At 42.9% G+C, this 19,872-nt stretch overlaps 1 protein-coding gene across 2 annotated transcripts in view; it reads left to right on the top strand.

The window, feature by feature from the left end:
- The window catches only part of FMN2 (formin 2), a 2,161,480-nt gene that overhangs the window by 565,590 nt on the left and 1,576,018 nt on the right, over positions 1-19,872 (top strand). For both annotated transcript variants that reach the window (XM_075339745.1, XM_075339746.1), the window contains exon 7: positions 17,056-17,143. In XM_075339745.1, coding sequence (XP_075195860.1) covers positions 17,056-17,143 — 88 coding nt within the window. The remainder of the gene's footprint in view (positions 1-17,055; positions 17,144-19,872) is intronic.

Raw genomic sequence — 19,872 nt, forward strand, 5'->3', positions numbered from 1 at the left:
CACAGGTGGAGGTCTGTGATTATCCAGACCTGCCCAGCACACAGGCATTATTAAAGGGAACCTGACCCTTAAATGCAGAAACAAGCCTTTGTGGAACTACAAGTCCCATAGCAACCTCTTCAGTTTAATATCGCAGCGACCTTCTCCACTGCGACATATAGCGACCATTTACCACGTTGGTGGTCGCTACCTCACATATCCCCCCCCTCTGTTCAAACTTGTAGGGTTGAACACTCGATACCCTACAGGGGCCTCGAGACGGGGCATCAGGGTCACCTCGCCCTACCAGTTGAGAGGGCCCACTTTGACAACCTTGAGCTCCAGTTCTCGACATACCGTCTGTCACCAAACCCTTCACAGGAAACTCACTTCTCAGACACGGTCCCTGGTCAGACCTATCTCTCCATGACCGTCTCAAACGGTCAGTGTGGTAGTGAGACACTCTCTTAGTCGTAACTACTGTGCGGCTCGACCCTGCGCTATTCAGTCCACTAGAGGGGCTACTGTTTGGGTACATCAGCCCTGAGGTTCTGACGTAACTAGATCCTATGCATTCTCTGTGTCCAGATCGATATTGGGCTCTTCTTCTAGGACATCTTTGTCCATTGCTCTGATTGTTCACTTTCTCAATGCCATCTTTGGCTAGAGACATGTCCCAAGCGCCATTCTTTCCTTCGGACATTGTCTTAGAGGGCTTAGAGTCTTCAGAGTCTGTGCTACAGCCCGATGTATAATTAGGTCCTCTATAACCTTGGCTCCTTTTACTACAGGACCTGCTTCCTTTGCCATCTGAAGCAACACAGTCACCAGGTGGACCGCACTTCTTTGGGCCCTGGCCCGAATGCGGTCGCAACCTCACACTAACTTTACAAAGTTTCTCTGCAAACTTCTGTCTTTCAAGATTCAATTGCTTTAGTTCTTCCAGGTATCCCAGTCTGTATTCTAGGAGAACTCGTATATTTTCAACACACTTCTTTGTTCCCACAATGACACAGGGAACCATACTGACTTCGCAGAGTATCCTGGCTTCATTATGAATATTAATTCTTACTCTCGTCACACCGGACGTATCAACCATCTCCTGCATGACTCTTCCATTTCTTCCAATCAGCTTATTGACAAGTTTTCTGGGCACTTCTGTGACCTCCTCCACAAACTCCAACAACCTTCGAGCTGTCTTGACTGCTTCTGCAGTTTTCCCATAGATTCGGAATGTTCCACTATTTTCTTACACTTCAATAGCTGTAATACCAGGAACCTTCCTGGCTTGCTGAATGTTACTTCTCAGCGCTCTTATTGCAAGCCCAATTAATGGTTTCTTCACAACCACCACTTCCTGAAACGCTGCGGTGAGCTGCTTCATATGCTCCAATTGTTTGGTGTCTTCTGCCATCCTTCTAGAGATGAGCCACTTCGTGCGAAGACACTGTAGGTGCATGTCACTCAGAACAGCCACCCGCTTCTTTGTGACATCACTTACAGAGCACACCACCAACCGACAAGACTCTGGGGCAAAGTACACTTTACAGGCTCCTACTGCCTGCTGAAATCTCTCATGCACCTTCTCACTGGCACAGGCTTCTCTTAAGTCTTTTGGCACATCTATCAGATAATTGAAGACTGGTCTGCTTCCTTTACTTTCAAGGACACTAGACTGTTCCTGAGGTCTCTTGCCTCCTTCTATATTCTTCACCAAAGGCTTCACCTTTTGAGTTACACCCTCCTCGGGCTCAGCCCCAGCCTCAGAGCCTTTGGGTTTCAGGCTCTTAGCTGAGTCAATCTTCTTGTCTGCGGTCTTGGTCTTACCCACCGAGTCAGTCAGGCTCTCAGCTTCTGATGAGACCTCACGTCCAGACCTCACCTCTTCCTCAGAGGCTCTTTCCACTTTTACAGCACCAGCCGTGTCTTGGGACTTCACTGCATTCCCTCCAACTTCCTCTTGGGTCTCTGCAGTGTCACCCTCTGCCCTCGCTTGGGAGTTCATAACATCGCCTTCTACCAGGGTGTCACACCCTTCACCACAGTACTCTCCTCCTCTTAGAGCTTTGGGGCTGTATTCACTGTTATCCACCCTAGCACTAGATAGTTCACCGGTCTGCTCACTATGACCTTTGTGGATTTTTCTTCCACCAACACTCTCTAGGAGGTCATCTCTTACAGTACTTTCCAGGATTTGATATCCTATAGTGCTTACACTCAACAGACCATCAGCATCACACTGGGAAGTCATAGGGGACACCACCAGTACTTCCTTGATCGGCTCCTTTTCCGCGTTTTCACCCTGCTGATTTCTGTTGTTACAATGTGTCAGTTCCAGCTCAGACTCATCTTTCTTTGGCATGATTTTGCTGTCCGACTCTACATTAGCGGTTGCTATTGGCAACGTGCCTTTCTCAACCTTCTGACCAAAAGAAGAAAAGAGCACCGCATATACATAAGGGGCACGCCAACCACAATATAAATAGTAATGTACAACTCAACCTTCTGTGCACACTCAGATTCTGGAAGGGAATCCACACTTTGGGCAGAAATACACGACACTGTCTCTATCTGGACCATATTGTCAGAGGTTGTAGCTTGCTCCGCCCCTCTGCGCCTCTTGCGCCTTCGGCGACGGGAGGTTTTCCACTCTTTGCTCATCAGTAAGTCACTGTACTCATTTGTCACTTTAGTAAAGTCAGTGTCTTTACTGGAGTCATCGTCAGTCACCCTGGTGTCCTGGACTAACAAGCCCCCACTTAACCAAGTGTTGAACCCCCTGTCTGGAGCTCTCCGTTTTTAACGGTCACACTATCCTTTGTTACTGTAAACGTCATATCCCTAAGGGGGGCACGTCCATCTCTTTCTTTGGTCACCCCTAACTTAGTACTGTCACCTCTAGTAGGCATGGTCTTCCCCTTATTACATAATATCATACTACTAGGAACACTTTCAGGCTCCCGCTGTGATAGGGCTTCCTTTGAGCCTTTCCGGCTTTTACACAAGCAGCTGGCCATTTCCGCCATCGACCACAAGTCGTCAAAAAAATTAAAGTCCCGGCCTATTATAATGGGATGCGGTAAGTCAGGCACTACCTCAACATTAACGGGTCCTAACACCCCATCCGTCTCAACAACCACTCGGGACCGTGGATACTCTCCAATGTTCCCATGTCTGCAGCTGGCTTCCATCCTTCCAAGAATCGGGTAGTTATCGAGTGTGGCCCTCACCAGGGACACCAAGCTCACCGAGTCTACCAGCCCAGTCACACATTTGCCATCAACTTCCACAGAACACAGACGTGACTTCTTGTCAGCCGGGCAGTCTGTACCGCAGACCAGACACACATAGCATGAACACCATTGTCCTTGGCTACTGTCCATTGGTGCCACTACACCTTCGGATTTGGGATGCTCCGCCCCTTTTTGTGCCACCATCGTTCTCTGGGACCTCACCCCCTTTTGGGTAACCACCCCTTTCTGGGACTCCACCCCCTTTTGGGGTTTCTGTGGCTTCCTTGCAGTGTCTTTAGACCCCAGTTCACCCAGTTTGGACCCCTTTATCTCGCTGGGCACCCTGTGTTCGTACTGGCCCCAGAAGGGAGTTCATCAACTGGTCCACTGCTGCCACATCGGTGCGCACTGACGGCTCCTGCTGTCCACTCACAAGGAACTGGTACAGCTCCTCCATAGTATCCATTTGTGCACCCTCCATGCTGAAACAAGAAAACAAACAGGAGGGGCGCTCCAATGGGTAATACCCGGTGGTCTAAAGAGGGGGGAGGGGGTTAGAGAACCACTAACCTTTCCAGGTTGTACCGCCTGTACAACCAGGATCTCCAGCCTGTGGTGTATCACTGCTCACCAAACAGGGCCCCGCAATTCCGGGTTAGCCTGGAACCTCCAGTCACTGGTCTCTCACCACTGCAGCACAGAACCCTGCAGACCCACTGATTCACCGCCACCAGCTGTAGCACGCTGTCCCTGTTTGTGGACCCGGCGATCCACCGCCAGCTGCTTGAGTGCGCAGACAAAATTTTCGTGGACCCGCCGATCCACCGCCAGCTGCTTGAGTGCGCCAACACGATTTTCGTGGACCCGCCGAGCCACAGCAATACATCCTAGGCAGTTGCCCTTAGCAACCAGGCTGCGTTGCCCCTAGCAACCAGACCGCATGCCCGCATTCGAGACACCATATGCATACCTCCCAACTTTTCAAGAAAGGAAAGAGGGACAAAGGGGCAAATTTTGACCACGCCCCTAGCCACACCCCTAGCCACACCCATTTAGCAGTAAGGGTCATTCAGCAGATGCCGTGGACTGTTCATTCATATTTATAGCAGTCAGAATTTTTTTATATTTCTATGTGTCACTATATGACATGTTGCTTATTTGTGCCTATCAATCCGTGTTCACACGTTGCATAAATTCTATTTCTTTTTGTTTCTGTCTGCACCAAACTACACAATAACAATCTTCTCTGTTTTATCCATTTTTTCTGCCTTTTCTCCATTATTTAATGTGTTTTTGGTTCAGATGTGAATCTGCGGTTTTAAGTGTTTTTATGTACAGAGAAGCTTTTTCCTGCATTTTTTTAAGCTCCACATAGAAACCTCCAGAGAAACCCCCCCCCCCGAAAACCGCAGAATTCAGCGGCGTCTTTTCATGGAATCACATCCACTTTACTTGGACAATTAAACACAGCAGAATAAATGTGCAAAGAAACAGCAGAAAAAAATGCAGCATTTACACTACATGTGAATATGGACTAATTGTCCAAGCAAAGTGGATGAGACGTCCTGAAATCTCCGCTCCTGGTGCGTGGAAAGACGCCGCTGAACTGTGTGGATTTGGTGTTTCTTTCTTTATAAGCTTCAGGATTCACATCAGCAACAAACATGTATCAAATAAGGGGGACAATGTATAAAAAATACCGCAAACACGCAATAATCAGAGAACATTGTTATTGCACTTGTGGCGCGGACACCTGCAGAAAAAATGCAGCATTTACGCTATGTGTGAACACGGCCTCAGTGATCCATTTTTATTACATTTTTTATGGGTTTTAATAAAGAAAAATAATAAATTGCGCCTTTTTTTTCCCGCCATTTACCGATCCCCATAAATAATCTGATCGCTGTGTTGTTCAGGTCATTACGATTACAAGGACACCAAATATGTCCATGTTATTTGCTGATTTGTAATGTTTATTATTTTATAAAAAAAGTGCAATAAAATTACATTATTCTATTTTTTTTAATTATTTTAGTAACTTTATTAGAAGAAAAAAAAATCCTCTTTTCCTCTCCCTCTAGAATACAGGAGATAGAGACACTGCTCTGTACAATGGAGCTGTGTCCTGTGTAATCTGCTGTGTAAGAGGCTGCATTGTAGATTCATTTATGTGAAATCCTCCCTCTGACATCATCAATCCTAGTGGCTCAACAGCTAGAGCAGCTAGGAAAGCCAGGAGGTTGCTGGACACAAGTTTTGAACGTTGCTGGTTTGAATCCAAGGTGGTGAAGATAAAAAAAATATAAAAAAATTGTATTTGTATTTTTTTCCTCATTTCTTTATAGTAGTTTTATGGGAACAAATGAATCTGACTCTTTCACCAACATTGAGATACAGTATTTATCTATCTATCTATCTCTATCCCTCTATCTATCTATGATTCTATCTATCTATGATTCTATCTCTCTATCTATCTATGATTCTATCTATCTATGATTCTATCTAACTATGATTCTATCTCTCTATCTATGATTCTATCTATCCATCTATCTATGATTCTATCTATGATTCTTTATATGATTCTATCTATCTATGATTCTATCTATCTATGATTCTATCTCTATCTATCTATAATCTGCCGTGTATCTATATATCCCTCTATCATCCATCCCTCTATCATCCATCCCTCTATCATCCATCCATCCCACTATCATCCATCCATCCCTCCATCTCTCCATTCATCCCTCCATTCATCCCTCCATTCATCCCTCTATTATCCATCCATCCCTGCCTCTATCCCTCCATTCATCCCTCTATCCCTCCATTCATCCCTCCCTCTATCCCTCCATTCATCCCTCCCTCTATCCCTACATTCATCCCTCTATCATCTATCCCTCCCTCTATCCCTCCATTCATCCCTCCATTCATCCCTCCATTCATCCCTCCTTCTATCCCTCCATTCATCCCTCCATCTATCCCTCCCTCTATCCCTCCATTCATCCCTCTATCATCCATCCATCCCTCCCTCCCTCTATCCCTCCTTTCATCCCTCTATCCCTCCATTCATCCCTCCTTCTATCCCTCCATTCATCCCTCCATTCATCCCTCTATTATCCATCCATCCATCCCTGCCTCTATCCCTCCATTCATCCCTCCCTCTATCCCTCCATTCATCCCTCCATTCATCCCTCTATCATCCATCCCTCCCTCTATCCCTCCATTCATCCCTCCATTCATCCCTCTATCCCTCCATTCATCCCTCCTTCTATCCCTCCATTCATCCCTCCCTCTATCCCTCCCTCTATCCCTCCCTCTATCCCTCCCTCTATCCCTCCATTCATCCCTCTATCCCTCCATTCATCCCTCCTTCTATCCCTCCATTCATCCCTCCATTCATCCCTCTATCATCCATCCATCCCTCCCTCTATCCTTCCATTCATCCCTCCATTCATCCCTCTATCATCCATCCATCCCTGCCTCTATCCCTCCATTCATGCCTCCCTCTATCCCTCCATTCATCCCTCCCTCTATCCCTCCATTCATCCCTCTATCCCTCCATTCATCCCTCTATCATCCATCCATCCCTCCCTCTATCCCTCCCGCTATCCCTCCCTCTATCCCTCCATTCATCCCTCCATTCATCCCTCCCTCTATCCCTCCATTCATCCCTCCATTCATCCCTCCATTCATCCCTCCATTCATCCCTCTATCATCCATCCCTCCATTCATCCCTCCATTCATCCCTCTATCATCCATCCCTCCATTCATCCCTCCATTCATCCCTCCATTCACCCCTCCATTCACCCCTCTATCCCTTCATTCATCCCTCCATTCATCCCTCTATCATCCATCCATCCCTCCCTCTATCCCTCCATTCATCCCTCCATTCATCCCTCTATTATCCATCCCTGCCTCTATCCCTCCATTCATCCCTCTATCCCTCCATTCATCCCTCCCTCTATCCCTCCATTCATCCCTCCATTCATCCCTCTATCATCTATCCCTCCCTCTATCCCTCCATTCATCCCTCCATTCATCCCTCCATTCATCCCTCCATCTATCCCTCCCTCTATCCCTCCATTCATCCCTCTATCATCCATCCCTCCCTCCCTCTATCCCTCCTTTCATCCCTCCATTCATCCCTCTATCCATCCATCCATCCCTGCCTCTATCCCTCCATTCATCCCTCCATTCATCCCTCCCTCTATCCCTCCATTCATCCCTCCATTCATCCCTCTATCATCCATCCCTCCCTCTATCCCTCCATTCATCCCTCCATTCATCCCTCCTTCTATCCCTCCATTCATCCCTCCCTCTATCCCTCCATTCATCCCTCCCTCTATCCCTCCATTCATCCCTCTATCCCTCCATTCATCCCTCTATCCCTCCATCCATCCCTCCCTCTATCCCTCCTTTCATCCCTCTATCCCTCCATTCATCCCTCCTTCTATCCCTCCATTCATCCCTCCATTCATCCCTCTATCATCCATCCATCCCTCCCTCTATCCTTCCATTCATCCCTCCATTCATCCCTCTATCATCCATCCATCCCTGCCTCTATCCCTCCATTCATGCCTCCCTCTATCCCTCCATTCATCCCTCTATCATCCATCCATCCCTCCCTCTATCCATCCATTCATCCCTCCATCCATCTTTGCAGCTGAATAACCTGCTTCTGGTGTCTCACCTGCAGTATAGAGGTCAAGATAACAAAATCTTCCCATTGCTTGCAATACAGGCAGTAGCTCAGTGGTTAGAGCTGCTGCCTTTGAAACAATGAACTCACAAGTTCAAGTCCCAGCCGCCCTGAAAATCCAGAGCTGATGATAATTTAATTTAATTTATTCACTCCACTGAGGGGAGGAGCCGGGACATCAGCTGTGAGCCGCGGGAGTGCGGGACAGCCCTGATAAATCGTGCAAGTCCCGCAGAATCTGGGACGGTTGGGAGGTATGCCATATGTAAGGTTGCACCCCGCAACCTAGGGGGCTCCACTCGCTTGCAGCGGTGTGAGGTAGCTTCAGCAACACATGTACACAGTCTCTTTATAAAAATTTCCAGCCGTTTATTAAAAACTTGTCATCAACGGCAAACATTAAACATAACAGGCCTCTCCTGGCTTAAGGCAAAAACGTATCACAATCACATACCGTGGGCTTCCAGTCCAATACAGTCTCTATTGGAAGTGTGGCGCCTGTACACACTGGCTCCTGCCAGCCAGCGAACAACACTTGCTGTGGTTCCTTCCAAGAACCCAGAGACACTCTGCAGACTCCTGTCTGTCTCTCGACTCCAGGAGAGCTTTGGTCCAGTAGCCACAGCACTAACCAGCCTGGCTTGCACACTACTTCCAGTCCAAACCCAGACTGAAATCCAGAGCCCCCTGCTCTGCTCTCACACTCTGCAGAACACACACTGAGTCTCCTAAATCAGACTGGACACCCCCACAGGTGGAGGTCTGTGATTATCCAGACCTGCCCAGCACACAGGCATTATTAAAGGGAACCTGACCCTTAAATGCAGAAACAAGCCTTTGTGGAACTACAAGTCCCATAGCAACCTCTTCAGTTTAATATCGCAGCGACCTTCTTCACTGCGACATATAGCGACCATTTACCACGTTGGTGGTCGCTACCTCACACTATTATTAAACCCCTAGCTAAGCTAACTGTCTAGCTGCCCGGCGATAGCACTGACAGCAGCACCTTCCCTAACATTTCGCATTCACAAAATGGCGCCGACGCCACATAGTATCTGCAGATAAACATATGACTTAGGCAAACAAGCTCTTGTGTCTGAACCTTGTAGATGTTTGCTGCGCTGTGCTTCGCTGCAGGAACATCCGCAAATACATTTAAGAAAAAAAAATGCTTCTCCCGAGTCCTCGCCCCTCCATTCATTTAATACTCCTCACATACATCATACAACACAATCCTGACAAAAAGCATAACATGTTATTAGAAATGCAGTTTTTTAAAATGCGATCAGATCGAAAAAAAACAGACATTGCTGACTTTTGGGGAAAGGGCTCGGGGTTACCGAGCACTAGCTGAACAGGCTAAGGCTCGTACCGAATTTGAAACTGGCAAACCTTTATCAAACAGGTACACTGATCTCTAATAATACACTGAGTGAATGTGAAAACAGATTGTAATTTGTAGCATACAGGAAGAAAAATATTTTTCCACCAACAGTAGCAATGCAGTGTCATTACAAGAATCTGCATAACTAATCATATGCTAAATAGTTGCAAGTCAAGTTTATGAATGCAATAGCCAAGATGATGGTCTATAAAATGATGGGACTAACATGTAATCTCAACCCTATTTTAAAATGTGCAATTTTTATTAATATTCATTAAAATGTACCCACAAACAGACACACAAACATAAATGAGAATGGATCACGATATCCTTGTAAATAACCAAGGAATTTTGTATACACACTCACTTTAGGAAAGGGAAGGGAAACTAATATAGCCCTATAAGGGTAGTGTATCCCTACCTAACAACGGAGGGTATGACACCATAAGTTACCGGGCGCCCCCGTTCCACGTCGGCTCTCCCTCTCCCTGACCCTGATATAGGGATGGGATGGAAAGCCCTATAGTGGTGCTTGCACAGTACAATATATATGAGTTCCCAAATGGTAATACTCCTCCCTGTATTGTTTTCCTTAGATCAAGAAGGTATCAATTTACTGATCTATAACCAGGAATTCCTATTCATGATACTAGCACTGTACAAGATGTATAGACTTCTATTCCTAATACATTATCTTTATGCAAGGTAGTGATCCATAAGAGTTATTTACAACCACATATGTTACAGGGTGGTATACCCCACAAGTATATTACAGTCACCTAGAGTCATATCACAAGGGGCTCAGATAATCTCCCCATTATACCCCAGGAGCTGAACGAAAAATGGGATACAGACACCCCTGCAAATTACTGCAAAATAGAAAAGGTTGCTCCAATCATATTCTATATAATATAGTATAACAGGGAGAAAAGATGAATTACTTCCCTGAGAAGCAGGAATCCAGGCCTGCCAGGCCTCAACGCGTTTCTCCTCTCCCTTTAGAGGGTCATCAGGAGGCTAAGGGGAGACGGCAGCAGGTCCTGTTCAATAACAATCCATGGCTGTAAGCAGCGTTCACGTGCATGAATGAGGTATTTAAAGCAAGGCTGCGGGGGAAGGGGCGGTCACATGAACCAATCAGACAAAAAGGGCTTCAGTGTCTGCAAGTTTCTACTGCACATGCCTGAAAAAAATCAAACTCTTATCATGCTCTGACTGGATGCTTAGTTCACCACTGACACTCCCCTGGACCTCTGTGTGCCCTATGGCTTGTGGTCTATGGAGCATGCTCAGTGTGTGTCAGGCCTCTAGTGTTTGATTTTTTTCAGGCATGTGCAGTAGAAACTTGCAGACACTGAAGCCCTTTTTGTCTGATTGGTTCATGTGACCGCCCCTTCCCCCGCAGCCATGCTTTAAATACCTCATTCATGCACGTGAACGCTGCTTACAGCCATGGATTGTTATTGAACAGGACCCGCTGCCGTCTCCCCTTAGCCTCCTGATGACCCTCTAAAGGGAGAGGAGAAACGCGTTGAGGCCTGGCAGGCCTGGATTCCTGCTTCTCAGGGAAGTAATTCATCTTTTCTCCCTGTTATACTATATTATATAGAATATGATTGGAGCAACCTTTTCTATTTTGCAGTAATTTGCAGGGGTGTCTGTATCCCATTTTTCATTCAGCTCCTGGGGTATAATGGGGAGATTATCTGAGCCCCTTGTGATATGACTCTAGGTGACTGTAATATACTTGTGGGGTATACCACCCTGTAACATATGTGGTTGTAAATAACTCTTATGGATCACTACCTTGCATAAAGATAATGTATTAGGAATAGAAGTCTATACATCTTGTACAGTGCTAGTATCATGAATAGGAATTCCTGGTTATAGATCAGTAAATTGATACCTTCTTGATCTAAGGAAAGCAATACAGGGAGGAGTATTACCATTTGGGAACTCATATATATTGTACTATGCAAGCACCACTATAGGGCTTTCCATCACATCCCTATATCAGGGTCAGGGAGAGGGAGAGCCGACGTGGAATGGGGGCGCCCGGTAACTTATGGTGTCATACCCTCCGTTGTTAGGTAGGGATACACTACCCTTATAGGGCTATATTAGTTTCCCTTCCCTTTCCTAAAGTGAGTGTGTATACAAAATTCCTTGGTTATTTACAAGGATATCGTGATCCATTCTCATTTATGTTTGTGTGTCTGTTTGTGGGTACATTTTAATGAATATTAATAAAAATTGCACATTTTAAAATAGGGTTGAGATTACATGTTAGTCCCTTTTTGAGCACTCTACCCATCTATTTAACTCTGTTAGTTCTATAAAATGATGGCAGACTCATGTTCAAAGATCTAGTGGATGTTGAGATATGGAGCCTGGAAGCCAAAGTTCAATGGATTGTGTAATGTACATTATTGATTTTGCTCCTGAAGGGGTCACATGACTCTGAAACGCGTAGAACAATAAACTCAGACACTTTTAATCTTCATCAATCTTCAGTGATCTTCTTCTGGCAGCGCAGATTAACTCTTTTCTTTCACCCACTGCTGTTGCTTTGTTATGTATGATATCATCTGTACATCCCATTCGAATTGTAAAGTGCTTCAGAATATGATGGCTATACGTATAATTAAAAATTATCATTATTATTCAACAAAACATCACACTTGGATGTTATTCTATGGAGCAATGCACATGTTTTTTTTACCTTGGGCCAAGCTTAGTCTGAGGGAAAAAAAACCTCACTATTTCAGAGTTGAATCCAATTATTATCATCGGATCGCCCTCAGCCATGCAAGTCAGTGAGTCTGTGGAAAACATTGAACTGCACTCAGATTAGGAGAAGCTAGAGAAAATAAAATCTCTCTATCTTCTCCATTTTGCCATCAGAGAAAATCTGATTACATTCTGATCATACTCTGATCAAACTGATCAAGATGATCAAACTCTGATCAAACGCTGATCAGAGTTTAATAAGAGTGTGATTTTCATAATTGTGCCAATTCTCTCAGATGACAGAATATATGCTCATCTGACCGTAGCCTTATTGCGCAATTATAAACAGCCAGAAATGCAGAAACCATAAATCCACATTAGTCTCCATTTGTTAAATGGGGATATATAGATGTATTCCCAGCAAATTCAGTAAAATGTAAACTGCAAATCACATGGTTGTTATGGCAATCAGCCAAGCCACAAGCCAAAAGCCACGTGCTCAATGAATGCTTCGTCGACGATAGGAAGTCAGAGTCAGCCTTGACAGTCGTGTGGTTTCCCAGCTGAGCAGGTGCCCAGGGGTCATATTTATTGGAAAGCTTTAACATATAAGTGAATGTATTCCAACATACATTGGTCAATCTTATTACTATCACAAAATGATTGATTACTCCCTTGTTTGTCATTATACTGATTGGTTTATCTGGAATATCACGTAAATCAGAGACCACCTCATCCAAATGGATACTAAGATAATATTCTTTCCATGCTGCATGTTCCAAGATGGTCTTTATCTTCTTCTTACATAGTCTAGGGACTTTTTAATATCAACCTATGTACTTGTGGAACATGCAGATTCATGCCAAATCATGCCATGTGCATAAGGGGCCAATCTCAGAGAAACAGTGCTGGCCAAAAGTATTGGCACCCCTGCAATTCTGTCAGATAATACTCAGTTTCTTCTTGAAAATGATTGCAATCACAAATTTTTTGGTATTATTATCTTCATTTATTTTGCTTGCAATGAAAAAACACAAAAGAGAATGAAACAAAAATCAAATCATTGATCATTTCACACAAAACTCTAAAAATGGGCCAGACAAAATTATTGGCACCCTTAGGCTAGGTTCGCACACTGCGTCTTTTTGACGCTGCGTTTTTGTGCGTTTTTGGCCTCTAAAAACGCACAAAAACGCACCTGCGTCGAAAAAACGCATCAAAAAACGCACGTGTTTTTACCGCGATTTGGTGCGTTTTTGGCTGCGTTTTGCTGCGTTTTTGATCTCTGCGTTTTGCTGCGTTTTTCCAATGCATTGCATGGGGGGAAAATGCAGAAAAACGCAGGAAAGAACTGACATGTCCATTTTTTTTTTTAACTCAAAAACTCAGGTAAAAAAAATAGATGGTGCGGACAGCAAAAATGAAAACTCATAGACTTTGCTGGGGAAGCAAAGTCCTGCAGTTTTAAGGCCAAAAACGCACCCGACAAACGCCGCAAAAAACGCACTGTGCGCACATAGCCTTAGTGTAATTCTTGGTTGCATAACCTTTAGCCAAAATTACTGCGAACAACCGCTTCCGGTAATCATCAATTAGCTTCTTACAATGCTCTGCTGGAATTTTAGACCATTCTTCTTTGGCAAACTGCTCCAGGTCCCTGAGATTTGAAGGGTGCCTTCTCCAAACTGCCAAACTTTGAGATCTCTCCACAGGTGATCTATGGGATTCAGGTCTGGACTCATTGCTGGCCACTTTAGTAGTCTCCAGTGCTTTCTATCCAACCATTTTCTAGTGCTTTTTGAAGTGTGTTTTGGGTCATTGTCCTGCTGGAAGACCCATGACCTCTGAGGAAGACCCAGCTTTCTCACACTGGGCCCTACATTATGCTGCAAAATTTGTTGGTAGTCTTCAGACTTCATAATGCCATGCACACGGTCAAGCAGTCCAGTGCCAGAGGCAGCAAAGCAACTCCAAAACATCAGGGAACCTCCGCCATGTTTGACTGTAGGGACCGTGTTCTTTTCTTTGAATGCCTCTTTTTTTTTCCCTGTAAACTCTATGTTGATGGCTTTTCCCAAAAAGCTCTACTTTTGTCTCATCTGACCAGAGAACATTCTTCCAAAATGTTTTAGGCTTTCTCAGGTAAGTTTTGGAAAACTCCAGCCTGGCTTTTTTATGTCTCGGGGTAAGAAGTGGGGTCTTCCTGGGTATCCTACCATACAGTCCCTTTTGATTCAGACGCCGACGGATAGTACAGGTTGACACTGTTGTAACATCGGACTGCAGGGCAGCTTGAACTTGTTTGGATGTTAGTCGAGGTTCTTTATCCACCATCTGCACAATTTTGCATTGAAATCTCTCGTCAATTTTTCTTTTCCTTCCACATCTAGGGAGGTTAGCCACAGTGCCATGGGCTCTAAACTTCTTGATGATACTGCGCACCGTAGACACAGGAACTTTCAGGTCTTTGGAGATGGACTTGTAACCTTGAGATTGCTCATGCTTCCTCACAATTTGGATTCTCAATTCCTCAGACAGTTCTTTGGTCTTCTTTCTTTTCTCCATGCTCAATGTGGTACACACAAGGACACAGGACAGAGGTTGAGTCAACTTTAATCCATGTCAACTGGCTGCAAGTGTGATTTAGTTATTGCCAACACCTGTTAGGTGCCACAGGTAAGTTACAGGTGCTGTTAATTACACAAATTAGAGAAGCATCACATGATTTCTCAAACACTGCCAATACTTTTGTCCACCCCCTTTTTTATGATTGGTGTGGAATATATCCAATTTGGCTTTATGACAATTTTGTTTATTTTTTTTATTGAAGACAAATTAAATAAAGATAATCATACCAAAGAATTTGTGATTGCAATAATTTTCAAGAAGAAACAGTATTATCTGACAGAATTGCAGGGGTGCCAATACTTTTGGCCAGCACTGTAATGTCTGGTGCATTTTGCAATGTACCAGCACTAATATATAATTTTATACATAAAGACACATTACACATTATTGTTATTCATACGTATGTTATGTGTAGCAAATTCAAACAATAATAATAACAACAATCTGATTTTATAAATCAGGTTATTTCCTTAACAATGGTGAAAGAATATTAGACTCTCTTTACTTTAATTGTCCGTAAGCAAACAGGGAACTTATTTAACTTCTGCTATGAAAAGTCAATCTCCCTCCTTGTCAAGCTATGTGTAAGGTCTTATTCACACATCAGTGATTCTGATACGTATGTGCTAGTTTTTATACGTACCAGAATCACGGACATATGTAGATTCATTAAAATCAATAAGTCTGCTCACACATCAGTGATTTTTCACTGAGTGTGTCTCCGTGCAGCGTACACGCATGTCCATGTGCTCTGCACGGACACATGTCAGGTTTTTTTTTGGTACCACTGATATCCCACGGACCACACTATGGTGTGGTCCATGAAACACGTACCAGAAAAACATGGACATTGAAAATAAAAAGCATTTTATACTCACCTTTTCCAGCGGAGCTGTCTCCAGCCTCTGCTGGCTGGTGATTCAGAGCCAGCTAATTACTGACGTGCATATTCATGTATGCAGCCACAGCCAACCCGGAAGTAGCTGCAGCGGGAGTGGAAACACAGAAGAGCTGGAGGGTTCAGCGCCATGGACTGCAGGAGTGGGGACAGGTGAGTTTATCTCCAATGCAATCACGTATCACGGAGTATGGATTAGAGATAGCACATGGACAACCCACATGGGCCATGAATCACGGCACATAGAGGGACATACAGTACTGACCAAAAGTTTGGACACACCTTCTCATCTCTAGAACAAATGTTAAGAGGAGACTTTGTGCAGCAGGCCTTCAATAGCTGCTAGGAAACCACTGCTAAGGACAGGCAACAAGCAAAAGAGACTTGTTTGGGCTAACGAACACAAGGAATGGACATTAGACCAGTGGAAATCTGTGCTTTGGTCTGATGAGTCCAAATTTGAGATCTTTGGATCCAACCACTGTGTCTTTGTAGAAAAGGTGAACGGATTGACTCTACATGGCTGGTTCCCACCGTGAAGCATGGAGGAGGAGGTGTGATGGCGTGGGGGTGCTTTTCTGCTGACACTGTTGGGGATTTATTTGAAATTTAAGGCATACATAACCTGCATGCCTACCACAGCATCTTGCAGTGGTGTGCTATTCCATCCGGTTTGCATTTAGTTGGACCATCATTTATTTTTCAACAGGACAATGACCCCAAACACACCTCCAGGCTGTGTAAAGGCTATTTGACTAAGAAGGAGAGTGATGGGGTGCTACGCCAAATGACCTGGTCTCCATAGTCACCAGACCTGAAACCCAATCGAGATTGTTTGGGGTGAGCTGGACCACAGAGTGAAGGCAAAAGGTCCAAAAAGTGCTAAGCATCTCTGGGAACTCCTTCAAGACTGTTGGAAAACCATTTCCGGTGACTACCTCTTGAAGCTCATCAAGAGAATGTCAAGTGTGCAAAGTAGTAATGAAAGCAAAAGGTGGCTACTTTGAAGAACCTAGAATATAAGACATATTTTCAGTTGTTTCACACTTTTTTTTAAGTATTTCATTCCACATGTTTTAATTCATAGTTTTGATGCCTTCAGTGTGAATCTACAATTTTCAGAGTCCTGAAAATAAAGAAAACTGTTTGAATGAGGTGTGTCCAAACTTTTAGTCTGTACTGTATGCATTTTTAACACGTCAGTGAAAAATGTCTGTGTTTTTCACTGACATGTGAAACAGGCCTTAAACAGTTTTTATAGCAGTTGTTCATTGAAAGTTATAGGCATAAGTAACTAATGTCTGCATTGTCAGTCCTAGCAATAGTAGTGGTCAAATCAAACTCCAATCGCCATGTTACAGCCTAGATATGGTAAAAATGTGTTCAATTATTATGTTGAGTTTAGTCTTCAGTTTTCCAGATGTTATGTACCTTAATTACTTTGCATAATGTGTGCTTTTGCATTAAAGATATATTTGTATTTTACTATGTGTATTACCTACAGGTTGTCAAGCTCTTGAGCAATAAAAGATCCCAGGCAGTAGGAATATTGATGTCCAGCCTCCATTTGGACATGAAAGATATTCAACATGGTAAGCAAATGTTTAATTTAATTGTTTTGCAATATTTAACACATGCAAGTGACTTAGGTATAAAGCAAATGCTCATAATATTTGGCTTCAGCAAATTCAAACATGTTTTCCATTTACGTAGAGTAATATGTAACCTTGGCCTAACATACTCTATTCTGAGAGGAATTGCAAATGGTTTTATTAGCCTTAAGAAGGATTTATCTGGTATTATTAAAAAAATAAAGTATGTAATTATATGTATAGGTTTACTTATTTTAGATAGATACAGACTGCTTTGAAAGTCAATAGCTATCTAAAAACCTCTATTTTATTAACCTGTTTTTCAATGAAAGTGTGCTGCCATCTTGTGAATGGCACTGCTTCTTACTGACCCCTGTGAACCACACATGCTTCTAATGCGCAACACAGGCAGAGAGACTGGAATCACATTGCGTTGAATCACATGCGTCCACTTTGTTATAAGAGTTTTCCTTGTCGCTCCTCAACTTCACTGAAGGGCAAAACATCTTCCAATAAAGTAGTAGCACGTTCCCAGGAGCAGTGCACAAAACTGAACATGGCATCTGCTCGGAGCAGCGAGACCACGGTGCCCAGAGCACATATGTCACCTCCTATGAAGTGACGTAGCGCTGCTAGGTATGTTAGGAAATAGCATACTTTTTTTAACATATTGTATATCTTTTCTTTCCTTAATGATGTTTTAACCACTTGTATTTGGTTTATTTTTTACAATTGTAAGAAAAGATAAGTGAACACTTGGGAATGTCCACACATTTCAGCAATAATTATTACTAATAATTTGCGGTCTGATTGTTACAATTCTGAACAAATACATATCTAAATTAATTGCATGCAAAAGATTGTACATTTATTTCATTTATTAAACACATTCTAAGGTTTTTACTAAGAAAAAAGCAGTCAATATGTCCCAACATACTGTCATATATGGCATGCAAAAATTATGTGTTTTAAACACTCTTCTATCTCGATTAACCAAAGGATTGACCTACCTGAAATTAGGGCGAGTTTTTCCATCTAAACCTTTTATGGCTGACTTGAGATTTATCCCAAATAGCTGTAACTTCAATAACTTCAATTCATTATGATGAGATGGGAATACACTTTTAAACCTTTGAACAAATTGCCGAAAACTCAATCATGTTATGAACTCAAGCCTTTTGCATTCATTGAACTCATCATGACCAATGGGATATATTACATAACATGCTTGTAAGTCTTCACAGCATCTACTTTTGGATTTAGGATAATATTTACAGAATAAAATCGTTTCTGAGTTATTCAAGTGCTTTATTCCTTGCATTGCAGAAAACTGTTTCTGCTCTAGTAACCAAATGTTAGATTTGTTGAGTCAGTTTAACCCTTCTGTTCTATTCGGGTCAACTATACAGTTATAATGTTCTGGTCATTTTTTGATTAAAGTCTTGATTTTGAGCTAATTTATGTGTTTTATTTTAATACCTGTTGCATTATCATACTGTATATGAACATTGTTGTTCATAGACAAAATGAAAAATGAAATAAAACTTATTTTTAGTTTTTGTGTCAAAAAATGTTACATGGCTTTATTGCAATATTCATGCATAAAAAAAGTTCTTTATATAACTGTAAACTATAACTAAAAAGCTATGTAATATATATACTTTATATATATATATATATATATATATATATACTGTGTGCGTGTGTATGTGTGTATATATATATATATATATATAAAAATTTATTTCTATATGAACAGCAATGTAAATATGATACAGCATAAAACATGTTGCACATGACTATACTGGAAGCGAATCCATCTGCAGATCGTAACTTGAAGATGTATGTATGTGTAAATCTGCACGGACCAAAAGGACATAGATAAATTGATAAATAGTAGTAGATGCAATATATAGTCCAAAATGAGATTGTAACTCCTTTTTTTTTACTTAAAAAAATGGCTGGAGATTAGTATAAAAGGTTATCGGTCATTTTTGACCAAACAGTGCAAGTGTAAAAAAAAAAGTGGAAAAAAGTAAGCAAAAAAAAACAAAAAAAAATACCCATAGAAAGAACCCCTCAAATGAGGAAAAGTCAATTAACCACAAGTTTCAGAACCGCATAATGAATATTTAAAAAAATATCAATTTGGTCATTTTTGACTGAACAGAACAGCAGGATTAAAATGTGCTTTAGACATGACATGTGACATGAAGAGCGGACACAGACAACAGAGGTGCCTCTGTGCATGAACATACCGTATTTTTCGCTTTATAAGACACTCCTGATTAGAAGACGCACCCCCAAATTTGGTGAAGGAAAAGAGAATTTTTTTTATGTTAAAGGGGTCCGTCTTATAATGCCAGTGTCCGTCTAACAAATAATATAGGGTATATGTCCCTCATAGCCCCCCCATCCTAAAATTAGCCCCCTTAATCTGGATATGGCCTCCTTATATTGAAAAAAGCCCCCTTGTGCTGGCAGACGTCCCCCAGTTATGCCACGTGTCCCCCATTGCTGGCATACGTCCCCTATTGCTGGAACACATCCCCTATTGCTGGCATATGTCTCCTATTGATGGCGCACATCCCCTATTTATTGCACATGTCCCCCTGTGCTGGCACATGTCCCCTATTGCTGGCACAAGTCCCCTATAGCTGGCACATGTCCCCTACAGCTGGCACAGGTCTCATATAGATATCACATGTCTCATACAGCTGGCACAGGTC

The sequence above is a fragment of the Anomaloglossus baeobatrachus genome, chromosome 3 (genome assembly GCF_048569485.1).
Source record: "Anomaloglossus baeobatrachus isolate aAnoBae1 chromosome 3, aAnoBae1.hap1, whole genome shotgun sequence".
Taxonomy (NCBI): domain Eukaryota; kingdom Metazoa; phylum Chordata; class Amphibia; order Anura; family Aromobatidae; genus Anomaloglossus; species Anomaloglossus baeobatrachus.